We start from the raw sequence: 26,694 nt of genomic DNA on the forward strand, positions 1-26,694 counted from the left end.
TACTTGCTTGGTGCGAATGAAACCTGGGATTTTAGTGGTCCATTTTTTGAAGTTTGTTTTTCACATATACCTTAAGAACACTTCAACTCCATTGTCATAAAGGGTGAAGGGAAAACTTCAGAAAACTTGAGTTTTTGGGGGTTGGTGGTTTTTGGTTTGTTTTGGTTTGTTTTTAGTTTAGTTGCAAGTGAAAGGGAGAATTTGACAGATGGACAGCATCAGCTAGGTTGGAAAAGACCTTTAAGACCATAAAATTACAATTTATCCATCCCACAGATATACAGGTAAGGAAAAAAGAAGCTAAGTATGGGTTCATCAAATAAGTGATGTATATAAAGGTCTGTAGAATGATGATATGGCTGGGTAGAGACAGAAATTCTCTATTAAAAGAGACCTTGCCAGGAGACCATTTCGATTGAGCTGATGCAAGTCCCAGTTTTGATAGCTCCAAAAGAGGAAAGAGAGTATACCTGATAAGGGTAAACCTGTCCTTGCAGCAGTCTTTATGGCAGACTTCTTAGTTCTTATAGATATATATATATATAGATATATATATTAATTAAGGAGCTTGAATCGCAGATAAGAACAAAGCAGCTGTGAGCATTCTTAGTTCAAGGTAGTTAATCAAATAAAGGCAAAATTACTTGCCTTTTCTCCTTTGTAGTAATTGCATGATTGGAAATGCCTGCAGGACAAAAGTAACTTTGCTTGCTGTCTCTGATTATGATACCCATATATGCTAAGTGGATATACTCTCAAAATACAGAAAGAGCCGTTGAACCTTTAAACCTGCTGACCATGGAAGTTAATGGGTGTGCAGTGTCTGAAGCCTGCATGACAAGTCTGAGTGAAATTTGAATCAACGGCTGTAGAACCAGGTGAGGTGCAGCTGCCTCCTCTCTTGTTGTGATGTGCCAAGAACGGGTGTTGCAGTTCATTTTCCTGTCTGATTCTGTGACTGATGAATTATAACAATTGTTGTTTAGCAGTGAATGACTGAATCGCACTTCAACAGTACAGCTGGCTAACACATTTCTGGCTTTGTGCTGTGGCTTCCTGAAGGAGTGTGCAGACGTGAGGGGCAGAATAATTTCGTGTGTTTATTGTAACCCTCTAATTGCTCACTACATATAAAAAAAATAAATTAGTCATTTCTTCTTTGTTACCAGATTTCAGAGGGCAAGGGAATATTAACAATTCTCAGCTTTCGATTGTAGAACTGTTTCTAAAGGAATATTGTGTTTTCTAAAGGTTCTGAGTCTTGTAATGAATGCTGATACTATTTGTTCTTTCAGGAGCTGTGAAAACTGGGAGAAAGATAGTTTGCCATGCAAATGTAATATGGCTTGGGTATTTTGTTTGTATGATGTGCTCAGAATGGTAAAGCAATTGGGTTAGTAAAGAAGATGGAGTACCCATGTAGTAGCAGTCTTCTGCTGTATGAGAACAGTGATAAGTTCATTGCTCTTGTCCACTCAGAAGAAGGAATTGGCCTCATTAGCAGCAAAATGAATGCAAGGAAAGAATTCTGAACATGTAGATAGTGGACTTTTCAAATAGGCTAGGGATAATCTGGAATTTCCTTCTTTAGTCTTTGGAGCAGGTTAAACATATGTCTCTTCAGGGCAGTTGAGCAGATAAAAGAGTAAATTTTATTGCCTTAGTGCAGAATGTTGCATTACCTTAGGGCCTTCACCAAACTATTGCTTACAGGGATCATTTAAGAGCTATTGGTGTGTGGGCCACTTCTGTCAACCTGAGGTTTCCTTATCCACAGAACAAGTTAAAGCTTTAAGGTCTTATAAATCTGCACAATGTATCAGAAGCCGGGGCTTCTGACTGTATTACAATACACATTATTCATTCCTTTTTCCCTGCTACATGTATCTACAGAACTGCAATCAGGATGAGGAATACCATCTCTGGGTGAACTTCCAGTACCTTTTAGAACATCCGGATGAAGTGACTAGAAAAGAGGTTGCACATGAATATGGGGCAGTACTGTTTGAGTGCTGATGGTCATTTTTTTTTTTTTGCTCCATCAGGCTCATTTCCTAGCTGGTCAAGGTGGGCAGGGTTTCAAGGGCTGCTTTTGTTTTTTGGTGGGTGGAAAATGCGGATTCTGGATCACGATCCAGTCACGAAAGAGATCTCCATCTTGATGAAGCAACTGCTTCACCTGCTGGAAAGTTACAAGTTGTCAGAAACTCTTTATCATTGTGGGGTGAAGGCACATGGTCTCTGTCCTTGCCTGACTGCTGCTCCAGCTCTGGAACAATCTTTCTTCTTGCAGACAACTGTTCCGATTACAAATCTTCCCTGTGGTCTTGAATGTTTTTGTCTTTCTTGCTCAGAGGTTTCCAAAGCATGGAAAGCATTAGAATACAAGTCCTCATCTTTGCAATCTTCATGTATGGCATATGGAATTAAATTAAAAGCTATTGAAGGATTGCTTGTGAGACCTCAGACGGCCAGGTGCCAGGCTGGGGTGGCAATGAAAAGTGGTGTTATTTGCAGTGGTCACTGTGAAACAACAGTAAAAAAGTCCCCAGGTGAATGTGGTTTATTTCTCGAGTCTGCATTATGGCAAAACTGACTGAATTGCTGAGGGCTGATAATGTGCTCTTGCATGCTGTCCCAGAGAGCTGCCCAGCCATTGCAGACTGGCAATCTCCTGCTGTGTATCAGGAACAGAAGGCAGGACGCAGATCAAATTTAGGTTTTCCTCAATAGTGTGCTTTAAGACATTAGGGGTATCTTTTTCAAACAAGCAAACAGCTTGGGTTGGTGGATAAAAGTTTGTCTAATTTGTTTTAAACACTGACAAAAACATGTATGGACTAGAAGAATTCCATTGGTTTTGTCTGCTTTGCTACTTTTTGTTTTTCTTTGGTGCTTATGAACCAGCCAAAGTAGGAAAGAACTGTTTGGTTAAGAGTTTACTTTGGAAGAATTCCTCAGTTTTGCTTAAACTTGTTGCACACAATAATGCAATTCTGAGAATGAGTCCTTAAGCACCTTTCTGATCTGAGGAATCCAAGGTCTGGAGGAGGTGGGTGCTCCATGGCAGAGCAGGCATATCCCTGAGGGGACTGAGGCTCTTGGAGGACCTGTGCCAGAGCAGGTACTCCCTCAAAAGGACTGCAGCCCACGGATGACTAGTGTCAGAGTACAGGAAAAGAGAAGGGAAGAGCAGCACAGAGAAACCCCCTTTGTACCTGGCATACACACACTCCACACCCTCTCCCACCCCCCCCCCCCCCCCCCCCATTTTTCTCCACCTCTAGCTGAAGGGACCTGTACCAATAACAAGGGGGCAGAGAGGAGCCTGAGAAAGTGGGAGGAAAGGTGTTTTAAGATTTGGCAGCATGTTTCCCAAAACCTGAATCAGTAATTAAATATTTATGCTAACTGGCAATAAATGAAATAGACTCTTGAGTTAAGTCTCTTTAGCCCACGCTAAATCACTTGGTGATTTCCCTGAATGTCTTTTGACCCATGAGTTTTCTTGCTTCTTTTCCTCCTGTTTCCTCTCCTGTCCTGCTAGGGGTGGAAGAAGCAGCTTGGTAGGTGCCTAGCTGCCAACCAGAGCCAGTGCTTCACAGGAGATCAGCAGCAGCCAGCAAGCTAATGTTGCTGATACAAAGGCGCATGACAATGAGGGGGAGCAGCAGGTTTGGTCCATGGCAGGTGCACTTCTATTGTAGGAAGCTGCAAGTTTGGTTCTGCTCACAAGCCCAACTAAACATTTTATCTGTTTGGAGTTTAAGCATCTTCTCTGTTATCTCATGCTGATAGGTGGTTTTAGCATGTGAATCATGGACTTCAAATCCAGAACTGCTACTGTACACAAATGAGTTTAAAGTACACTTTAAAAATACCATTTCGGTAATGCAGCACCATTGTGATAAAATTAGTGATACCTGTTGTCAGTTTTGCTTTTAGTATCACATGCTCTGTACACACCAAAAGATTAAATTTTCTAAAGATCTTTTCAGTATTGGGCCTGTGCATCTGTTGTCTGAGAAAGAACAGAAAATGAAGCTAAAATTGCCACATTTCTTAGCAGCAGGCCAGGACCCAGGCTATGCAGTATTTTTTCTCCACTAGTTATCTTCCAGAAGTCCTGAGGTGGAGGGATATGAAGGAGAGAGAAGATTCTGACCCCTGCCCTGAGGATTTGCCATGAGTCAGCCAGGCATCTTCTCTGCTTCCTAGCCACATAGACGCCTCGGCTGCCTAGGGTGAGGGGATGAACAAGTCTCCACATTGCAAATCACAGGTTCTGAATTTAATTCCAGAGCAGTTCACCTCAAATGGCTCTAATTCAAATGACCTCCAAATGCACCACCATAATTTTCTGTGTTGCTATTAATATCCTGCCTGCTGGTTAAGATAAAATTCACTTCTTTACTGGGCCTATGCAAGAGCCAAAGCTCTTGAACACAATAGTAAGGGTAATTTGGACTATAAGCACTAGCATAACACCGTTGCCTTTAGGAATGTTTTTATTCATGAATAGTTTCAACTATTCCTTTTCACACCTAAATTAATAATTAGTTTCCCTATGAATACTTTACCAATTGTTTTTCTGCTTGTAGTCAGTGGACAAACAATTGCAGAATGAAAGCATATGCCGCTTTATATTTTGGTCTGGTTATATTAAGCAATTTATCTGTAATTTCATTTTGAATTAGTACAGTATTTCTGACAAATGCCTTACAGAGTGAGCTAAGCATAAAATGGGAATTTACGCACCTATTCAATATTTAATCTGTCACTGGTGGCTTAAAAATATATCACCTATGCACTATGTACTTACAGAACCAAGTAAAATGGAACTGGCATAGGTGCAAAAATTCTGCATCAAAATAATAGAAAAACATGACTGGTTTGCATGATATTTTTAAATAAAAGAGCAAGATGCTAAAAGGCCATGAAATGTCTTATTTAAATTATTGGGTCTTTGTGTTACTGACTCTCTCAGCTGTCTTTAAGTTGTGTACTTGTTCAAGTGAACACAAATCCAATTCAGAAATCTATCTTACTTGTTTTACTTGTCTTACTCCTTATTCCATCTTGTCTTCAACCTGTCAGAAGGAAGTAGCACCATCTGAATAGACTTACCTCTGACTGTTTTATTTTCCTGTGCCTAAGACTGGAATGTCTGTTTTTCCAGCTCTTTGAGTTTGTGTATCCAACTTTAAATTGGCTGATCAGCCTGTTGTGGTTGTGATGGCTTCAGAGGGAGTTTGCTTTGAATTAGGGCCCTTGGATGTGGATCTTAGTTTCCTTGAAAATCCTTTTGCTGGGGCACCTCTCTTAGTGAACACAAACTGGAAACTGCTGGGAAATGTTTTATTCCATTCTATTAAAATGCAGCTCATTTAAGTAGTAAAAGGAGCATTTGTGGCCCTTCTGCACATAATGAATTCTCCATTTATCTGTGTTTTCAGTAGTTTCACCATGATTGAAGTACACATTTAGCAGTTCTGGGTTTATAGCTGAATGTAGGAGGCATAAATGTGTTTTAATTTTTTCCAAATGATGATTAGTGCTTTGGCTTATAAACATTTTCATAATCAATGCTTTATAAAATGAAAAGCATCTCCAGAGCTATGTTTCTGTAAGTATCTTATAGGTGATGGTTCTTTTTTTGGTGGCGTATTACCGAACAAAAAAAGAAGCAAAAAATGGAAAAAAACATAGTAGCTTCAAGTTCAGACAACTGACCTAACACTTCTTCTATTCATCACACAGATAAGTTCACCTATTTTATTACTGTGCTACTATTTCTTTTCAATTAATTTTAATTGGGTTTGTTTTGCTTGTTAGCCATGCTTCAGGCATACTTGGCATCTACTGATTTTTTTCCGCTGTTCTTGTCCTTCTTTAAGAGTTCCTGATAGGGGAGCTGATGCAAACTGCAATTCGGGTACCACAGTTGTTAACCAGAAACTGTATTCGTTAGCAAAAAATTGGCATGTTCCCCGCTGACCCTGACATTCAATGAACGGTGCTGATCTGAAGTCCTCTAGGCAGCTTCCAGGTGACATAAGGGACTGTCCACCACCCTGATCACCAGATCCAGTGTGCTGGGAAGAACAATAGAAGAATTTGATAACTGTGCATGAAAAATAGGTAAATTATGTTAATCTGTCTTTTTTTCTGACTTTGTTTGCTTTAACTGCACTGTTTTCGGTGATCTTAACTTGGAGTAAGCTTCCTTTGCTGGAAAAAAAGTCTTAATTTGTTCTGTAATGAGTGAATCTCTTAAGTCTAGAGCCAGCTCATTTATATTTTCTGGTATTTATCAAACTAAAGAAAAGTAATCCCAGTTGGTTCTAAATGATGTGCTACCTAAACTATTGGAAATGTGACCAGACAATGGCATTAAAAAACCTGGACCTCTAATTCTGAAAAGTGTCTTAGCACATGAAAATCCTGTTATTTATTAAAGACAAGCAAGCAAAATCTTTCTGATGTTAAGAAATGTGTAGTTTAAAGCTGTGACTTTAGTGTATATATCTATAGCCAGGTTCTGCAATTTGGAACTAACCCTCATCTTGTTTCTTTTTATGAATTTTCCTTTTTAATGTTTAATGTAGACATTGGATAGTTTACTTTTCATACCTGAAAATCTTTGAATCTTTAGAACACAAAAGTTGTATGAAAGATACTTATACATGTGATCATGTGCCCAAGCTCTTACCATCAAAAAGGAATATCCTATCCAAAGACTCCTCCAGTTCACCGGGCAGGGAGGAATTGACTGATCTTGGCTGTGAACTGCTACTGCTTGGGCTGGGGCCTCACATACAGCACATCTGCTTATATATGGCTGTATTTCTTCTTCAGAGAGTGGTGTCATTGGTAAAGGAGCAGCACTCGACAACCAGTAAGACTTGTCGTTTCGACTGGCATAGTAACAAACTTGGTTGATATTACAGTAAGCAAATGGCATGGTATTAAACACAGGAAGACAAGATCCTGCCAGACCTGAAAAAAAAAACAAATAATGAAAATTATTCCCCTTCTTTCTAGGTAAGTTGAGAATAGTATCCTGGCCAACATTGCTGCAAAACTCTGTACCTTAACTGCAGTTACGTAATTCACAGATCTTAAAATTCCCCAGACCTTTACCAAAATGGCCAGTAACAGTGAAAACAAACTTTTGCTACCATTAAGTATCTTCCTTTGACCAATCATATTTGTCACAACGTAGTATTTAAACATGATGCAGTATGTCAGCATGGGAAACTGTGAGGATAGCAAATTTCTTAGCTGTGCCAATGCTGAAAAGTAAACGAGGCATGAGGTGGTGGCTGGTTTAAGAGGAGATTGGCTGTTTACAGACTTAGGAGCAGTGAGAAACCAAATGCCAGTGCTGATAAATAGAAAAAGTTTGTACAGAATGAGAAGCTATTGGTACTGGTGCACTAAGCAGAAATCTTGGCAGCTGTTCTACTGCCTTCCAGAAAGGTTTCAGAGGCTCTCAAAGTTCAATAAAAGGATTGAGGGATTTTGCAGAGCCAATCCTGCAAAATGCTCATCAGGCAGAAAACAGTGGGAATTAAGAAGTGACTGGTGTGTACTTCAGAGGTGAAGTTCTTCCGAAACTGAATTTAGAACAGCTTCACAATGACCTATTTAGTTAACAATAATAAGCATTGCACATATATTCTGCCTTGAACTTTATGTGTGATATATGATTTCTGTAATGCCCCTAAAGCTTAATGCCCTGTGACATTTCTATACAGAAGCCAGTTTTGTTTATCACTGATAATATTCTGTTCCAGTGCTAATAAAGGATCTGGAGCAGCCTAGGTAAGGAAAATGCCTGCAAAAGAACATATAGGTGACAGGAAACAAGGACCTTATTTTCTTTGAATCTTATTTTCAGTGGCAGGAGAGCCAGCTGGTAACAGAATGCTGTTATAAACTGTTCTGTTACCAGCTGGCTCTCATGGGGAATGCCAAACACACAGCGGTTAAAACATTTCAAAACAACTTGGCTGTGCTAAAAATATCTCTTTTTATTGCTCCTTTAAACACTTTTTTTCTTGTCCAGTTTATTAGGTCCTTGGCCTTTCCTCCTAGGAGAAATCTCTGCCTCCTGTATAGCAAGGCAACAAGAATGTAGGGTGTTTCTTTTGTGAAAGTTGATGCCAATCCGTTTCTCAGGCTGCCAGTCAAGCAGCTTACTTAGACAGCTAGTTTTGGTCAGAATTGTAGAAGACACAGAGATGACCCAAGTCATCGAAAGAAGCTGTCTTTGGGAGAAATTTGGCTCTTTTACAAAAAACATTAGCTTTTGACTTTTAAAAGCACACAGTTCTGCTGTACACATGCTTTATAATTGTATTTGTAAAGCTTGTTTATACTATTCTGTTGTAACCACCTAACTTAACCAGCTCTTTTCCTCAAGCTGTCTCTAAAGGAGCAGATCCTTCAGGGTATTATTTCAGAGTGGCCAAATGTGATTCCTGATCTAGGAAAATCTCTCCATTGACTTTAAAGACAACCCAAAATGACTAGGCAGGACAAATGAAATAAACTACTCATCTCTCAGTAATTTTAATCAAAATTACTTAAAGATAGAAATATTATAATTTTTTTATTCAACTGCATAACAGCAGAAACCCATTTAAATGTGAGCAGCATAACCAAGTTCATTATAATCAGTGTAAATTAGTTTTAACTCTGTAGAAAATAAGTAATCGATGATTCTATAGTGTACTCCATTTGACTTGCCCTTCACTGTGTAGATCACTCCATATTCGATCTTAACCAGAGAGCAATTATGTACTACAATACCTACCAAGATCTTGATTATGAGCTTTCTCTTGTCCTTCCAGGTACAGCAGACTATAGCCAGTCCATAATTTTGGCATCCCTTGTGGACAGAGTGGTTCTTTGTCTGACTGACTGTGAAGGACAAGCAAGAATCCACTTGCAGATCTAATATGGGGGCCTGGTGGTCCTGGGATACCAGTCTGGCCAGGTGGACCTTACACATAGAAGAAAGGGTAGAAGAAATTTACTTGTATGAACACATAGCTGGTGTGAATTTTTGCTGTATTTAAGTATTCAGCAAGGGGTTCCTGACAGAAGATAATACAACTTCACAGGTTGTCATGGGCAATAAAGACACCTGTAGGCTGGTGTTATCCTCCTTATGGAAGAGACATGACCAAGATTGCCACTGGCGGCTTGACAGTAACCTTTTCTATTGTGCTTCCATCCTGTGCTAAGAGATGAACTGAGGTTGGTAATGATTTCCCAGACTTACTAGGATGATTTGTTTGGACTGAATTTAAATCCCTGCAGTAGTAGTCAATGCCCTTTCTTCACATACGTATTAAAACATTCATTTATTAAACAGCAGCCACAGTTAAAATACAATTTTAATTACTCACAGACAGTTTGACCATTAGCCATGACTCAAATGCATACCTACTGATATATGGTGTGTAAGCATGTGTGGTTGCCATTCTGGTTAATAATGTATGTTGAGATAAATTCTCTTCCAATAAGTCTTTATATGTGTTATGAAATCATTCACAGATGTCACTATCAATGCTTGAACTGAGAGCAGGAAAGAAGGATCATGATATCTCAGGCTAGTGGTGGATATATTTACGTATGAACTGGGGGAAGAGAGAGGAAACTTAGTCTTCACATCATCTCACACATCTCTCCCCCAGAAGTCATATTCCATTCTTACCTCGTGGCCCAGCATATCCTTGCTGTCCTATATGTCCTTGGTCACCTGGTGGTCCAGGTACCCCAGGTAAGCCATCTTGACCTGGCAGGCCACATGACCCTTCTTCACCTTTTTGTCCTACGTAGATACAAAATACACAATTTCCATTAATGTAGCTGCATTTAAAGGTTATATATTGTCCAAACATACAGAGCATGAAAAGGGCCAGCCAGCAGAACTGACACCACCAAGACATGATGCGTCAGGATAAAGTGGTGCAGAACTGCTTTGTGCTGGGAATTCTCTTTACAATATTTTCACCTTGTGGTGAAAGCTGAGGAGTAGCTCAGAGGCATGACTTTAGTAACAGTAATTGCTGATAAGGTTTTATGCCCTCTCTACAGAGCTTGTGTGATTTACAGCTGGCATCAAAACACTAACAAACATTATCATGACAAACCTTTTGCAGAAGATACACAGTACAGTATGGCATCGGTATCTGTACCGTGTAATGAGTTATAACTCATCCTGTGGTAGGCCTTCATCTTTTAGGACACAGTTTAGCAAAGACTTTAAACATGTACTGAACTTCCTGTGAAGTAATGCATATATTACAGTACTTGCAGAATAGGGAGGGACTGCAGGCTTGGATTAGATCCAGTTGGGAACGATAAAGACTTTTAGGCTTCTGGTGGCCTTACCTTTTTATATTTCCCATATATACATGCATTTTTATGCATTGGCAGATTAGAAAGTGTGGCCACAATAGTAAAAGATGAGCGTCATAAGCAGGGTACAGATAGTGATGATCCTGTTCACGGGCTACTTTAGACAATCTGAATTGAACAGTTACACTTGTCAGGTATTACTGCACTCAGGAGTGGTTTTCCTCTTTTGGTAAGACACAGTTTTCACCACAGTCGTTTCTCATGAACAGAGTGTTTCATTCTTTGCAATGTTTGCAATTTAAACTGCAGACTGAGTAATTCAAGGTTGTCTCACGGTATTCAAACTTTCCCCACATTACTTTTTATTTACTAGATTAATTAAGAAAATCTAAACCAGTCAAAACAATTTAACAGCTTCTCAGTGTTGGTTGCATAGGTATTTCAGTAAAGCTCACGTACACTGAAGTTCTGGTAATACACATTGCTTTTGCAAGTAAAATCTCCAGTTTGATTTCTAAGACAGGAGAAAATTTGAATATTGCTATCTTAATGAAACAAAAAACATTAGTAGCTGTTTGTTTCATAAATCCAGTGCAAGTATCCATCATTGTATCACCTGGTTTTATAGAAACTGTTTTATTATATATATATATATATGTATATATATATAAAATTAAGTTACATAAATTATATACCTATATAAAAGAAAACCAACAATTCAACCCCAGAAATACCTTATAGTTGGCAAATCAATTAAGATATGTAAAACTAGATATTTCACTGAAACTGAACTCTTTCTTAACAGTGCCTGACACTGTTGCTCTTCCTGGCCTAGGAAAAGGGAATGCAGTGCAGACAGGCTCAAGCAGCCTGGTTCAGCTATATTGATCCATCATCCTCAGCGTTAATGAGCCCACTACATGCTTATAAGCATTTAAGGGGAAGAGAGAGGGTAAAAAGTAGAGAAGCAACACTGACATTTCTGATCTTTTTCAATTTGTTGTCTAAATGTCTAACACAAACATCCAAGCTTTCAAAACGAAAGCTTACCTTGAGGTCCAGGATGTCCTATTGGCCCTGGTAATCCCATAGAGCCATCATCTCCTCTTTGCCCTGCTTCCCCAGGAGGCCCTGGGATTGTAGGGCACGAATCATCTGTTTTTCCTGGTTCACCAGGGTCACCTTGAATGTGTGACAGAAAAGTGAATTAGACAGAAGACTAGTTAATAGCTCCCACATGAAAACCCACATAACTGTTAGCTGATTTTGCTATTTGAGTGTATGCTTCAAGTATTTAAAAATCTTAAATTATTAAGTCCCACTGCTTTTAATTTTCCTCTTTTAGCACAGCATTTAACAGCATGGAAAGTATATGTTAGCAAGTACATGTTAGCAAGTACATGCTAGCTGATATGTTTCAAATATTTGGTGTACGGTTTCTGCCTTAATGTGCTACAAACTGATTTGAGTTAAAGCCTAAAGTCTATACCTAAGTTCTGTACAAACACTTTAGCACAGTGTTTTATGGTACTTTGCCTATTATGTGACTGCAAAACCATCAATAAACAGGCCAAAGTAGCTAACTCACAATATCCATTTGAAATAATTATAATAATAAAAAATAAAGACCACATTTTATGTATTGAAAGTTACTGGGAGCTATTGGCTATTTGCATTTTGGAACATAAGCAGAATCGGATCAATTTAGTCAGATTAGGGGTTCAGTGTTTGTAGCAAACCAGTGTTATGGTTAAAGTGTTTGCTAAATTTCTGCTTAGAAAGCATCTTGTGTGACAACCAAGCACCAAAAAGATAACTGGAAACAAGTGTGTTTTACTAGTCTAACTGACATCACAGCTGAGAGTTCTCAATGTAGCACTATCATGACATTGATCTGCTTTTAAGTGCTAGCTATTTATGTGAAAAAATCTATTAGAACTATGTTTTTCTCACAGTACCTTCTATTTCTAGTAGCCAAGCCAAGAATACCCTCTAATAAGAGTAGAATGTATCTATACAGAAGGAAGCCCATATGAAAAACATAATCAATAGCCATGAACTTACCTGTGAAACCTGAAGGATTGGAAAAATGGAAAGCAGATTGTGGCCATCGTGGTGCAGGCAGAAACAAGTTTCAGACATGTAAATTAAAGAATGGAATGAGAACTGAAATCCCTTACATGGTGTGACATTAGAAACATAATTCAGAAATTTTTATGCAACTCACATGAGAAATCAAGTAAGTTGGAGTTTTTTCTGAGATTGTGTTATCGTATGCAAGTGAACACCAGTAAGATTATGCATGAATAGAAAGAGAATGGTTACAACTGAGTGAAAATGAGCAACGAGTTCATAAATACCTGTGGGACCTCTGGGACCAGGTTTTCCTTGAAGACCTTCATCTCCTGGTTGTCCTGTAGCACCAGGTGGACCTTGTGGGCCATGGCTTCCCATAGGACCTGGAAAGGAAACAGTTGTGCAGTTACCTGTGGCTGCATCCCAAGAGGGTGAACACATTGAGAAAGTCTGGCTGCTTGAGTAACAAAAATCAGTTGGGACAGCTCAACTCTGTTCTCTCCCAGAAAGAAATGCACGTTTCCCTCTTTACTTTGTAGTCTTTAACTGAATTAAATGGCTCTATGACTTCTAGTTTTTTAGCTATTGGAAGGGTTTGGTATAGATAGGACTTCTCTACAGCATGTGGAAGAAGCAGAGTATCTAGATCCCTGTTTTCAAACTAAAAGAATGAGTTGAAAGCCCAAAGCTATTAATATGGGTAGATGTGAGACTCTGTTAGTCTAAACACATCTGCATCATCCATAGTTTCTCAATACCTCTGCAGAGAGGTCAAGGTTTGCTTTATCTGTCAGACTCAAAAGTTTTCCTGCCTCATCCTCAGGTTTGTCAGGGATTCTTCCAACAAGCTGTTGAGGCACTGCATGTGAATCTGACTTTACATGGGTCTTCCTTGTCTTATTTGTAGGTAACAGGGCAGAGCAATGAATGTCCAGCCTACCTCTAATGTCTGGCTCAGTCTACAATGGCAGTCCCCTGTGTATGAAGCTCAGTTGCATAGGGCTGGGCATATATGCACATGTTAGTTAAAAATATCTGCGATCATACCTTTTAGGCCTTCTCTTCCTTGGTTCCCTGGAAGACCTCTGGCTCCCTTTCGCCCTCGCTGCCCAGGAATACCTGATGCCCCTCGATGACCGATATCACCTGGATCTCCTCGCACAAAGATAGTCTCTCCAGGAGGACCAGGATTCCCAGGATGACCTATGGTAAAAGAGCTTTATTCTTAATATATGAACAAAGCACAAACTTCTAAAAAGAGACATATTCCATTGTTTGGTGGTTTGTTGTTTTTTTTTTCCCTTCCCTCTGGGATTTAGGAAAGCCCTTGCATGTTTTTTGGCAATACTACCATCAGCCTTTGTCTAAGGCATTGTAAGGAAGACAATAATAGGCATAGCTCCCCAAATTACTTAGAGTCTGTGCAAGCAAAGGCAGCAAGTTAGTTACATATATTGACACACCGTTTCTCTATATTTATTACAGGGTTTGTTACCCTTCTAATCACCCTTCCCTGTTTCCCAATAGGAAGTCTTTGTACTGGGTAAGGAAGGGTTCAGATAATGCTTAATGTAAGGGATCCAAACAGCTTGAAAGGGCTCCATCTGAGGACCAGAATGTATAGGAATTGACAACCCCTACTTGTAACAGAAGTGTGGTCTACATAAATGCTCATGAAAGAACGTCCAGCCTTAACTATCCCAGGGATGGATTTAAATTGGAAAGCTTTTTCTGGGTTTACCAACAAAGGCACACTCTGGATGATGTGTTTTATCCTTCTTGCCTAGGATGAGGAACCAGTCATCTTATTCCTGTTTGCTTTGGTGGAAACTGTGATATGTTGTAGCAACAGGACTTGTACAGAATTACTTTACAGGCCAGAAAATGGAATCTGAAGATCTGTGTTTTATCCTTTCTCTGGTGATCTATCCAGTGTTCACCTCTCTGTGTATTCATGGAAGTATTGATTGGTTTCTTTGTTCCCTATGCACTTTTATATGTTGTTCCACAGACAGCAACCCAGTGACTTCCAGTAGCCTCTGTGTTTTTTTACATTATTGAATTTGGTATTTTTGTTTTAATACCTCTGGTGCCATCTAAACCAGGTGGTCCCTGATCACCTGGAAGACCAGGAGAAGCACTATCAGGTGATCTTCCCATAGGTCCAGTGGGTCCAACAGGTCCTCTTCTACCTAAGGGAAGTAAGTTAGTAACTAGGAGAAAGCCGATATGTCACAGAGGTAATGTATGCTTTCACTTGTACACCAAATATGCCAGTGATTAGGCTAATGAAGATGCCTTTTCTACAAAAAAGAAAAAAGAAAAAAACAAATCTCATACTTCCATTTACTCTCTAGTGAGTTCTCCCTAATTTGTCAAAGCTGAACACCATGTACTGTAGGAGGCCTTGCCCATCCTATATCAAGCAGTGTTAGTACAACTCAGAGATGTTAACACATCTCTTTTCTTCAACAGCACCACTCTGTTGACTTTCCCAGTTCATGATTTACTAACTGAATTGAGAAATATGAGTGTCTTCATCTTCACCTTCATCATTCACCTCACCACTGTTTTTCTTCTATGTGTTATGTAACACTGTGGGGCAAGGTTTGGTAAAGCCAATGTCATAGAAGCTAATCACAGCATTGCTGAGACTTGAATGAGCCTCTGGAGTCATTCTAGTCAGTCTCCTCAAAGCAGGGTCATCTAGAGCAGGTTGCCTAGGAGTCTGTCCTGCTGGGCTTTGAGTATGTCTAAGGACAGACACTTCATAACTTGTTGGTATTCAATTACCCTTACAGGGAAAATAAAACTTTTCCCTATATTTAAACAGCATTACATCTATGTTAGATTGAGCGCATTCCTTCTTGTCCTGTCACTGGAAAGCACGATGAAGAATCAGTCTCCATGTCTTTCCCATCAGGTACTTAAACACGTTGATAATATCTCCCCTGAGCTGCCTTCTGGAAGCTAAGCAATTCCCAGTCCCTCAGGCTCTCTCCATACGACATATGCTCTAATCTCTTAACTTTCCTAGTGACCTTTCTTCAAACACTTGATTTTTGCTACTTCTATGCAATTTCTATATCACCTGGGCTCTTAAATAACCACAGCAATCTTGTGATACAGTTCTATTTTGAATTTGCATCAGAACAGTTGATAGATACACTATATTTCTGTGTCTACCAGATCTCTTGCACTCTCTTTCTTCAGGAATGTCTTCCCAAGAGGCAACCCCACCTAGCAGTTCCCTGAGTCTGTCCAAGTCATCATTTTCTATTCTCATTCTTTCCTCTTCTGTAACATAAACAACAAATACTGGGGTCTCTGTATCTACTCTGGAAACACCCACATGTTATTACAACAGAAATGTTTTCAGGGAGGGAATCTCCTGCGTATGTATTAATGTTCATACTAACCATATGTTAGTATATGTTCATACTAACCATAACTAGCCTATATGAGCTTCATTTCAACTCTGCAGGGCACCACTAAGAAGAAAACCCTTTCTTACCTGGGAATCCTGGGAATCCTCTTTCTCCAGGAGGGCCTGGAATAGAAATACCAGGCCATCCAGGTTCACCTCTCTGTCCTTTCGGTCCAAGTTCCCCTGAGTATCCTGGGGGCCCTGTTTCACTTTGACCTTTATAGGAAAACAATTATGTACATAAAGCTTACAGTGAGTACAAATACAGATGTGGAGAATAAAAACACCAGCTGCAGATGCTCTTCCTTGTAGGGGTTGCCTAGTGCTATTTTTCTGGTTCTCTCTTGAAAGTTGGATATAGTTTTATTGAATCTGGCCCTAATTCATCTCTTTCAAAGAAAGGAATCTCTTCACTTTAATTCTCTTCTTCAGGGATTATTTTACATGGTGTCATTATTGTTTGTAACTTGAAATGTAAACCGACTGGATTCCTATCAGTACAATTTTGCAATCTCTAGCTATGTGGTGAACACTGTTTTTTAATGCTGCTTTAAAAGCACCTTTTGAAGTTGTAAATAGATCAACAAGAGTGAAGTGCAGGTTCCTCTTAAGTTTGTGACACAACTCCCATGGACTTTAATGGGGCTGAGATTTCATAAGTCTCCTTTTAATTTGTTAGTTTTATCTTTTACATATTACAAGTCCTGGTGACTTGGCTCTCATTGGAATCATCTGCACTGAACATTTTCATTTTATAAACAGCCTTGAAAGTTTCCAACAGAACTATATGGGCAATGGAAGATTTAAAATTTTCCCCATAAATAACTGCAGGTGTGTCCTTAAGCACACTTCAGATTTTGACTGAAAGTTTAGTCTAAGCCTTAATGATATCTTCTGGGCAAGACAAGTATCAAAATAACGTGCATCATTCCTTACACATTCAGTCATTCATGAGAAGATTTTCTGTTCCACATAGCTATTTCCCTTCTTTACCTGGAGCTCCTGCAGAACCTTTTTGACCTTTTAGTCCATCCAAGCCATCCAGTCCGGGCAGTCCAGGAAGACCTGGGAGGTATTACAGGTATGACTGGGTGCCACAATAACTCTTTAAAGTCACAATTAAAGATGATGCTATTTTATTTTTTTTTTCCTGGCACCACATTATTGCTCAAGACAAGGTATTTTGTAGTTATTATTGGTAACTGAAGAGGAGATCACATTGCACCTGAGTGCAGTCTTTTTGGAAAGGAAAATGTGAAAAAACCCTGAAAATAGCAATCATAAGACAGTGTCAAACCAAAGCAACTGGAAAATGTACCTTTTAATTGTGTAGGCATTGCTATACTGCAGCTAGCAGTAGGCAGCTCAGCGTGAGCTATTTTACTCTATAGTGCACACTGTGTCTGTGGCTAGACTACTACTGCTACATGTGATTAACTAGTCTGAAATTAGCTGGTGACTGGGATGCAGACACTACCTAAAATAACTCTAAAGCTGAAACTTCTTTACAGCTTCTCTTCCAAATGTAAGGGCAATTTAATCTAGTCACACTAGAAAGAAGATAAATTTTCACCTGGCTTTTTTCCCCTGCTTTGTAATCTGCACTTCTCTGAAAATTGCTAAAACACAAGAAGTAAAAACATAGATGGCATTTTTTGATTTATTTTCTACAATGTTGAGCTAACCTGAGGTTGTTGTTTGCAGGGAAGGGTAAAAATATTTCCATGTCATTAGCACTTCACAGTTTCCTAAATTGCATAAATGAAGTATTAAGTGTGAAGATGTACAGTTATAAAATGCAGATGGCAGCCTACCACCTGGAGGTAGGAACAGATCTGGCAAAACTGATGCATCATTTGGTAACAGATTTCAAAGAGGTTTCAGACAGAGGAATAGACTTGGGATGCTTCTTGCTCCCCAGGAGGACAGATCAGAGTGCTACTGATCATGAAGAAGTCGAACAATACTGTTAGTGCTTAATCCTTCTCCACTTCTCCTGCTTATTTTTGCCAAATTTCCTTCCCCACCAGTTCCTCTCCCTGCCATGTAGGATTCCCAGTCCAGATGCAGTGGTGATTTTTTTTCCACAAGTGTGAATTATCTTTCTGTCTCCTTTTCCCTGGCTAGCTACTTCCTGGCATAGATGATGTTGGTTCTCTGTTTCAGTTCCTGTGCTTGATTCTAGCATGTCCTGCAGCATGCTGCTGTATGTGCAAAGCATGAATCATGGGAGAATTTACTGCTCTGCTTGAGCACATATGAATGGATATATTTTTTCAAAGTCTATAAGCTGGTCAAATTTGACAGCAACAAATTGCTGTAGGAACAGCAACACAAATGCCTTTCTTCAGCTGCTTCACCTGCCAAATTTAAAGGTCCCTAGTTCAAAAATGGGTCATCTGAGAAAGAAAACTTTACTGCCCTTTAATTTTTCCTAACAGATACACTAAAAATAACCCCATGGCTTTGTTCTTGGAAACTGTTGTGTTCTTTTAGGTAAATTTTAACAAAGGAATGAAAGGAAAGAAGGGGGAAAAATCCAGCCTATAGCAAACACTGGTCTTGAATAAAATTTAAATCCAGAAGATTGTTTGAAAACTTGCAGAACATTGATAATATACCCTTTGTGTAATCCCCTTTACAATATGGGATAAATATATACATATATATATATATAACCATAGAAACAACTAGGTTGGAAAGGACCTTTAAGATCATCAAGTCCAACCATCACCTCAGAACTCCCAAAACCACTAGTAACACAACCTGTAATATCTTCTATGCCCTTAGGCAACTGCTCTTTAACTTTTCAGGACATTCTGAGTTTCAATCCTGCTTTCTGTAGCTCTTTGTGCTTTGGGCATGTTCCTGTTTTCGAATTTATGTAAGAGTTGCATGCCAATTTGAGAATTTAACAGTGGTATTTTAAAATTATTATGAACTCCTAACTATTTTTGGCACCCAGGTGATCTTTTAAAACTTTTTTGATCTTCAGCTCATTCAGGCAAGATTGATGGTTTGGTTTACTTGCTTTCTGACACATTTGCCAACAATCCACTATAATATCAGCACTTGTAACTCTAGGTTTTTGGTTTGCTGTAGTCCAATATTTCTAAGTACAGCTGAATTGGCTGACCTATATATGAACCACCATTACTGTATTTTACAGCCCAATTCAGCTTCTACTCACACAAGCATTTCTGGTGTTCTTAATATTACTTGCTTCATCAAGGATTACTCACACAGTAAGGCTTGCCAGACTAAGCCTTTAACTAGTAAAACTATATAATAAAGAAAATGTGATCATGCTTTGGTAGATGCTGTTTAACTAATTTTATCTCTTTTTTTAAATCTAGTTCTTCAAGGCACATGCCATTTAATGTGAGAAGCAATTAGACTAACAAGGCCATGTACTTAGCAATGAACAGCCAATTAACCATTTCACTTCTAATGCTAGCAACGATTTTCAATTGAAAATAGCAGTAAGATCTATATTCACCAATTGAACTGGAATATGAATTTCATTCAGTTTTCATTACTGGGTATAATTTCAAAGGTGTTAACCTTCTTTTCAATTAAGCTGACAGTATGGCAATATATAGGATACTAAGGCTCAGTAGACAACTTGGTCTCTAGTAAACTGCCATTTGGAACTGAACTTTTCCCTCTGAAGCACATGTATTAATTTGTTATGTTTCTTTGAGAACTTCTGCACAATATAGAGCAAAAGTGCCTTACCATTATAACAAGAAGGAAAGAGTTAAAAACTCTTTTTAAACTGTTAAAAAGAAGTTTTCTGTGGAAGAATGTGGGTTTTTTTTTTTTTCACCCCTCTCAATTTAGACATCCCTTGTCACTGCAGATCTCTGCTTTTGTTACAGAAAATATTGTTTGCAACAAGGAAGAGTTTTCTCTTGGAGATTATGCACTTGCAAAGAATCTGTCATGGCAGTTTAAATCAGCACCACTTAATGACTGCAAGCAATCATAAATTGTTTCCATTTAAACTTTTCAGTAGGCTGAATTTGAAAAAGTTACTCTATTGTTCTCTAACTGTTTATCATAGCTCCAAGTTTTACTTTACTTTGATTTCTATATATGGGGTCACTAAAATTGTTCTTCCTGTCCAGGAACTTGTTATAAAGCACACTATTACAGAGAGAGAATACAAATTATGTAGTTGATTACCTTCTTAATTAAGTATTAGTGTAACTTATATTTTTAATGTATCATTCTGAGTAGAGTAAAAGTTAATAATGTTCTCAACTGTACAGATGACATGCTGTTCAATCTAATCATAACAATCACTGTGAGAAGTGTAAATTAGGACTTGGAGGAAATATTTCTCTGTTAAATCCACCAAAAAAATCAGGTTTTGGAGATGTCCTGGTTTTGTCTGGGATGGAGAAAACAAAAAAACCAACTCACCACAACAAAGCAAACAACAAAAAAACAACCCAAGTTGTAATTTGTTAAAACAAATGTGTAAAAACTGTCCAAAGCAGTCTGCTGGTAGAGTAACAGTGGCACTCCATGGTGAGAAAGTAGAACACAGCATAATTGAAGTGACATATCTGAATTACTGCAAACTCTTTTTTCTTTCCTCAACTTCTGCTATCATATCAGCTGAGCCACAACCTGTTTCTACCTTCTTCTATACCTATTTTAGACTGTAGTCCAAGTTTCTGAGATAGCATTTATGTTACTTTTAAAAGGTGATGGGAACTGGCTTAATTCTTCTTGTAGTTTAAAAGAACAGAGAATCAAAATGATGCTCACAGCCCTTTTCTATTCTCACTGGTAAAAGGATATTTATGCCTGATGCTGTTATATTACCAGTAGTACTGCACTGCATACTGTTTACCTTTTCTGCCTTGGGATCCAGCTAATCCTTGCAGTCCTGGAGGTCCCAAAATTCCATGTTTCCCTTTTTCTCCAGGCTCTCCTGGCAATCCTTGAGGACCTGTACCTCCTGAGAAAAAAACCCCAAACCTGTGAATATGCAAATCTATTAAACTGCAGATTTTTATTTTTTTATGTACTACGCAGTACACTCTGTTAATCAGAGGTACCTGAAAGTGTGTGGGAATGTATGAAGAACTGACAGATCTTACTCTCTGAGGCTCTGAGCAGACTATTGCTGCTATCTATAGGTACTGAAATAGGTTCCAATACACTTTGGTATGATCTCTGATTTCTTTAGCCTTCTCCACAGAGATGCCTCCTCAGCTGCATTTTCCTGTTCCATATCTCTCTTGAGATGGCACTATTTTTTAAACTTTGTCATTACCTGGAAGTCCAGGTATTCCTGGGTGTCCAGGGTCACCCTTGGATCCTGGTCTTCCCGGTTGGCCTTGGATACCTGGTGAACCCTTCTCTCCTGGGAATCCACGGAGTCCTTAAAGAACAAAAGAAATATCTGGCATTTATTTTTTTTAAATTGCCCATTGTTCATGTCATTGTAAGCTTAAAAATATTAAAGTTTAGTAAGTTTCTTGTCTAGAAAAAGAGTTTTATTCAAATACTTCAGATACTTGCATCCACTTATTACCAATGATCTTTTCTGGTCTCTCTGGTGATAACTGAAAGAGCAGAAATGACTGGTAGGATATAGTTAAGCCAGGTTTTATTCTGGTAAGTACTGGTATGTTCATCGGTGCTGGACTACACATCAGTAGGCTATACCTCCCATTTTCATGCTAGCCATATTGCACACTGTGATGTCTCTCCAATCCCTGGGTTTATAACTACAGAAAATACCCCTCAGTGTGCACAGGAAGCAGAGCTCCTTTCCTGCTAACAGAATTTAGGGAAAATAGGTTCTTAAATCAAAATTTTTCTTCAATCAGACAGAGGTACCTGGTAATCCTGGATCTCCAGTAGGCCCTTTTGGACCATGTGTACCAAGCAGAGGAGTGGGGTCACCTCTCTTGCCTGTAGAGGTACAATGAGTTTTATTTAGTACAAATACTCTTTTCATCCACAAAATCAAAGCTGGACAATTTTGCAATATCAGATAATTTACAGATATTCACAGCTGTACAAGGGACTAAGAGAATACAGGATGAAAAACACTTTGGCACATGAAATTATCTGCCAGCTCAGCTTGTCTTGAAGTACTAACTCAGTTTCTGTTTAGTATGGCTCAGGGCAGCATTAATGAAAATTTTCCACAATGAAAAAATGAAACCCAAAAATTATGGGAACTTTCCCAATACCGACAGCATACACTGAAAAAGAAAGATACTGCATAAATTTCCTAGAACACTTTAATAAACAGAGAACTCCTTACATACGTTTGTGAGGATGTGCAAAATCAATACATTGTGAGTCTATTTATCCAGTAAAGACCTTTCAGGAACTAGCCAGGGACTTAGAGGCAGCACACTGTTGTGAACAGTTACGAGGAAATACCAAGTTCAAGTGTTGCTAGAAATCTCCTGCCATAGCAATCCCCACCTTTACTGGTTATTTCCTGCTTTTGCTTTAAGGATAAATTTTCCAGAATATTTGTTTTCAATATATTTCACACAACTTTTCCTTGTATTGAATATTGTTCTTTACTTTTTTTTTGTCTCAGTTAAGTCAGACATTTCTAATGACCTGTATGTTTTAATTTTTTCCCTTCTTTCCTGTTTTCTCTTTTCTAGTGAGTCCTCGCCATTGTCTGTCAGAGCATATGCATCCTAATAATATTGCTCTTTTCCAGAGCATGTCAATATAAATTACCTTTGGATCCTTTTGGGCCAGTCAGTCCTGTATTGCCAGGGATTCCTGGTAAGCCATGGTCACCCTGTTTTTTTTAAACACAAAATAAAAAAGTTTGACATATGTGTAGCAGGAATGATCTATAAGCACATTTGTTTCTCTTACACAGGTAAACAGATCAGCAATTAATATGAATAGAAAAATATATCTTAAGCTCAACAGAAAAGCATCATGCTGTCTTTATTTATATCTAACACTGACCATTAAGCCTTCCAAGAAACTGTAGATTAGACTTGGTAATCATTTGGAATTTGTGCTTTTATAGTTTATGGTAACTCTCTTGGCTTGAACAGCTCAAATTCCCCACAGATGGCTTGAGTAATTTGATTTAAAAGGTATCATAAAAATGTACCAAATATTGTTGTATGTTTCCCAAATTTACTATAAACATTAACCAGAAATATATTGTGATGCAACAGTCAAAATGTAAAGATTTATCTGTTTTTCCTTTTGAATAATGACCTATAATCAGCAAAACAAAGATTATCTCTTCGAAGAAAAATAAAAGACAATCCAAGCCAAGCAATGGCCCTTTATCAGAAAAGCAACTTCTATGTTTCAGATTTTATGTTTCATATAATCTCACTGCCTGTCTACCTAGCACAGAAGCCCATGACAAATTTTACTTTACATCCATGTGTGATATATATATGGTTTTGTATACTTATTCTTGAACAATACTGCTTTCCTGGATTCTGTTTGGTACGAATTGTTCGTGTGGGCACAGAAGGCTTGTTTTTCCTTGTCTGTCGTCTTTGCTGCTGCATGTAGCAAGATATGAAGAAGCAGCTGTATATTCATTTCACACTTGTGCTGCTGGTGTGTTATGATTGTGATTTATTAACCTATTTGTGGGAAGGATGTTAACGACTTGATTGTGCATCCATTGTTTCCTCCCTCTTCTTCCCAAAACTTGTGCAGTGTAGCCTGAACTTCCACTAAGTGGCAATATAACAAAATCACAGCATGAAGCAAGGAAAGAGAGGAGAGGCCTTTTGTTGACTGATTAAAATGGAATCAAGGCATTGAATTCTTACATTAGGGAATGTACCTTTCCTATTATATTGACAGTCTCTTCTCAGGTGGAGCCTCTAATGGGTAAGTACATGTAATGGGTAAATACAATAGAACCCTTAATCATATTTCTTGGAGGCAGGATATAGCTGAAAAGTCCAGGACATTTCACTACTACTACTATGTTTACCTGGTCACCTGGTTGTCCTTGAAAACCCATAATTCCTTTAAAGCCCTTTGGTCCAGGGAAACCCTGTGATCCTGGAAACCCCATCAATCCAGTGTCACCATGGTCACCAGGCAGTCCTGGGACACCATTCTTCCCTGGAAGTCCTGGGGTGCCTCTGAAACCGGTATTGCCTTTTTCACCTGAAGTTAATTTCAGAACAAGATAATGACCAATACAGTCAAGCCATTATTTGACACATACGGCTATGCTTTTACACTATGTGTATTGCCTTAGTAAATGTCCAAAGAAACTAGACTGCTAGTTTAAGTATCTACAAACAATATAAGGCTGGGCTTTATTTTATGAACTTACCTCTTTCACCTCTAAATCCATTCTCACCAGGAAACCCTGGTTCCCCCTTTTGTCCTTTCTCAAGATGGATGTTAATACAGCCACTGTCTCCTGGAGGCCCTCTTTCACCTTTGAGCCAAACATATGGAAGTAAATCTTCATGAGTGACATGTCCTGAAAATTAATTTTAGTAACAACCTCCCTAACAGAGAAAGCCTTCAAATACTAATGAGGTTCTCAGTTGTTCAGCAGGCTCACTACTAACAGAATTTATTACCCTTCTCTTGCTTTGTAGTTGATTCAGTAGTAACCCATGTGATGTTAAATCAGAATTATTCCCTGCTTGTCTGGAACATGAAAGATGGGAACTGTATTGTCCATTTCACAATGTACTGTCTGTGATTGCACCTTGGAGATGGTCATTCTCTTTCCTACATTAATATTTAGAGACGTTAAAGAACACAGACAATATGATAGAAAACTAGAAGAAAATCTAAACTTTCAGATGTGGGCAGGACAAATCTCAAGTTTTATTTGAATAGGTGATCAATTCTGTTTAATTTAGTGTTAAATGCACCTATTGATCTCAGTGAAAGTTATTTTTCTTTTGTTATATTTCATTATGCATTTGTGAGATTAACAGGATTTAATATTTAGTATCTCCGAAAATAGAAGTGAATATATCTTTACAGCAAGAAGAAAAAGTAAATACATTCCTAACACAGTAGGAACAAAACCAAACATAGCAGTAACATAACTACAGAATGAAGTGGATTTTTACAAACCTTTTATTCCCATATCTCCACATTCTCCGCTAGGCCCAGGTGGACCCATTTCTCCTTCTTCTCCTTTAACACCAGAGATCCCCATTGGGCCTTGTGTTCCTGGGAGTCCTGGAAATCCTTGAGGTCCTTTAATCCCTTTGCTTCCTGGTAATATTAAATGCTTTATTTACATATTCAGCATGCTATGCTGTTCCTGTCATATTCTAAGGAAGAGTATAAAGCAAAAGGCAGGGAGTTTAGAAGGGCTCCTTAGGAAATCAGCAAAGCTAGAGAACCAATAGTTGGAGCTTGGCTTCATTCCAAGATCAAACTTGTCTTGAAATCCAGGTTGCCTTGAACCGAGCATCTTCTCCCTCCCTGCTACCTCCCCCTTAGAGGTTTAGGCTACATTTACTACTAAAGCAGTTATTCCCAACATCTTAAGTACAGTGCATAGTCTAAGACACCATCTTTGCATATGGCTACAGGTAATCATGACTTCTATGTCCAGATGACAGACGAAACCAGGATTTTGCTATAGTTACTCAGAAATCTTGCATGTTAGCCAGTGATGATTTGGGACCAAGTTCACATTTTTAGAAGTATTACACATAATGTGGAGCTATTTCTCCACTTACTCATAGAATCATAGTCATTTATGTTGGAAATGACCTTTAAGATCATTGAGTCCAGCCATTAACCTAGCACTGCCAACTCCATCACTAAACCAGTGCCACATCTACATGTATTTTAAATACCTCCAGGGATGGTGACTACACCACTTCCCTGAGCACCCCAGTTCAATGCTTGACAATCCTTTCAGTGAAGAAATTTTTCCTAATGTCCAATCTAATCTCCCCTGGCACAACTTGAGGCTGTTTCCTCTTGTCCTATAGCTTGGTGCTTGGGAGAAAAGATCAACACCCACCTTGCTATAGCCTCCTTTCAGGTAGTTATAGAGAGCAATAAAAGGCCTCTTCTGAGCCTCCTTTTCTCCAAACTAAGCAACCCCAGTTCCCTCAGCTACTCCTTCTAAAACTTCTGCTCTCGACCCTTCACCAGCTTCATTGCCCTTCTTTAGACATGCTCTAGCAGCTCACTATCTTTCTTGTAGTGAGGGGCCCAGAACTGAACATGGTATTTGCGGTGTAGCCTTACCAGTGCTGAGTACAGGGGGATAATCACTTCCCTAGTCCTGCTGGTCACACTATTTCTGATATTGGCCAGGATGCCATTAGCCTTCTTGGCCACCTGGGCACAAGCTGGCTCATGTTCAGCCAGCAGTCAACCAACACCCTCAGGTCCTTTTTCACCAGGTAGCTTTCCAGTCACTCTTCCCCAAGCCAGTAGAGTTGCATGGGGTTTTGTGACCCAAGTGCAGGACCCAGCACTGAGCCTTCTTGAACCTCCTACAATTAGACCCGTTCCATCAATTCAGCCTGTCCAGATCCCTCTGTAGAGCCTTCCTACCCTCAAGCAGATCAACAGTCTTCTTCGCCAAGTCATCTGCAAGCATAGGGTGCACTTGATTCCCTTGTCATTGATAAAGACATTAAACAGAACTGGGCCCTGAGGGAACACCACTTGTGACCGGCTGTAAAACAACTAAAGCACCAGGATGCACCAAGATGCATCAAACTATTTCCTTTGTTTTTATTGTAAGAGAAAGAACAGAGGATGCTATTGTTATTGCCTCTACCCTGCTGCAGGGTCTTATTCTCAAAGCTGGAAAGAGAGGAGGGCGCAAAATA

General features: G+C 38.9%; 1 protein-coding gene across 1 annotated transcript in view; it reads right to left on the reverse strand.

Moving 5' to 3' along the window:
* Positions 1 to 5,354: 5,354 nt before the first annotated feature.
* COL4A4 (collagen type IV alpha 4 chain) overlaps positions 5,355 to 26,694 on the reverse strand; it is a 69,928-nt gene continuing 48,588 nt past the window's right edge. Inside the window, exons 31-48 of the mRNA XM_013128543.3 lie at positions 24,965 to 25,108; positions 24,201 to 24,308; positions 23,850 to 24,028; positions 22,607 to 22,670; positions 21,737 to 21,811; positions 21,168 to 21,275; positions 20,742 to 20,849; positions 16,871 to 16,942; positions 15,965 to 16,093; positions 14,535 to 14,642; positions 13,498 to 13,653; positions 12,735 to 12,833; positions 12,439 to 12,447; positions 11,425 to 11,556; positions 9,728 to 9,844; positions 8,822 to 9,010; positions 6,713 to 6,999; positions 5,355 to 6,095 (exon numbers count right to left, since the gene is read on the reverse strand). Coding sequence (XP_012983997.1) covers positions 5,832 to 6,095; positions 6,713 to 6,999; positions 8,822 to 9,010; positions 9,728 to 9,844; positions 11,425 to 11,556; positions 12,439 to 12,447; positions 12,735 to 12,833; positions 13,498 to 13,653; positions 14,535 to 14,642; positions 15,965 to 16,093; positions 16,871 to 16,942; positions 20,742 to 20,849; positions 21,168 to 21,275; positions 21,737 to 21,811; positions 22,607 to 22,670; positions 23,850 to 24,028; positions 24,201 to 24,308; positions 24,965 to 25,108 — 2,348 coding nt within the window. The 3' untranslated portion in view covers positions 5,355 to 5,831. The remainder of the gene's footprint in view (positions 6,096 to 6,712; positions 7,000 to 8,821; positions 9,011 to 9,727; positions 9,845 to 11,424; positions 11,557 to 12,438; positions 12,448 to 12,734; positions 12,834 to 13,497; positions 13,654 to 14,534; positions 14,643 to 15,964; positions 16,094 to 16,870; positions 16,943 to 20,741; positions 20,850 to 21,167; positions 21,276 to 21,736; positions 21,812 to 22,606; positions 22,671 to 23,849; positions 24,029 to 24,200; positions 24,309 to 24,964; positions 25,109 to 26,694) is intronic.

The sequence above is a fragment of the Melopsittacus undulatus genome, chromosome 6 (genome assembly GCF_012275295.1).
Source record: "Melopsittacus undulatus isolate bMelUnd1 chromosome 6, bMelUnd1.mat.Z, whole genome shotgun sequence".
In the NCBI taxonomy this organism is placed as follows: domain Eukaryota; kingdom Metazoa; phylum Chordata; class Aves; order Psittaciformes; family Psittaculidae; genus Melopsittacus; species Melopsittacus undulatus.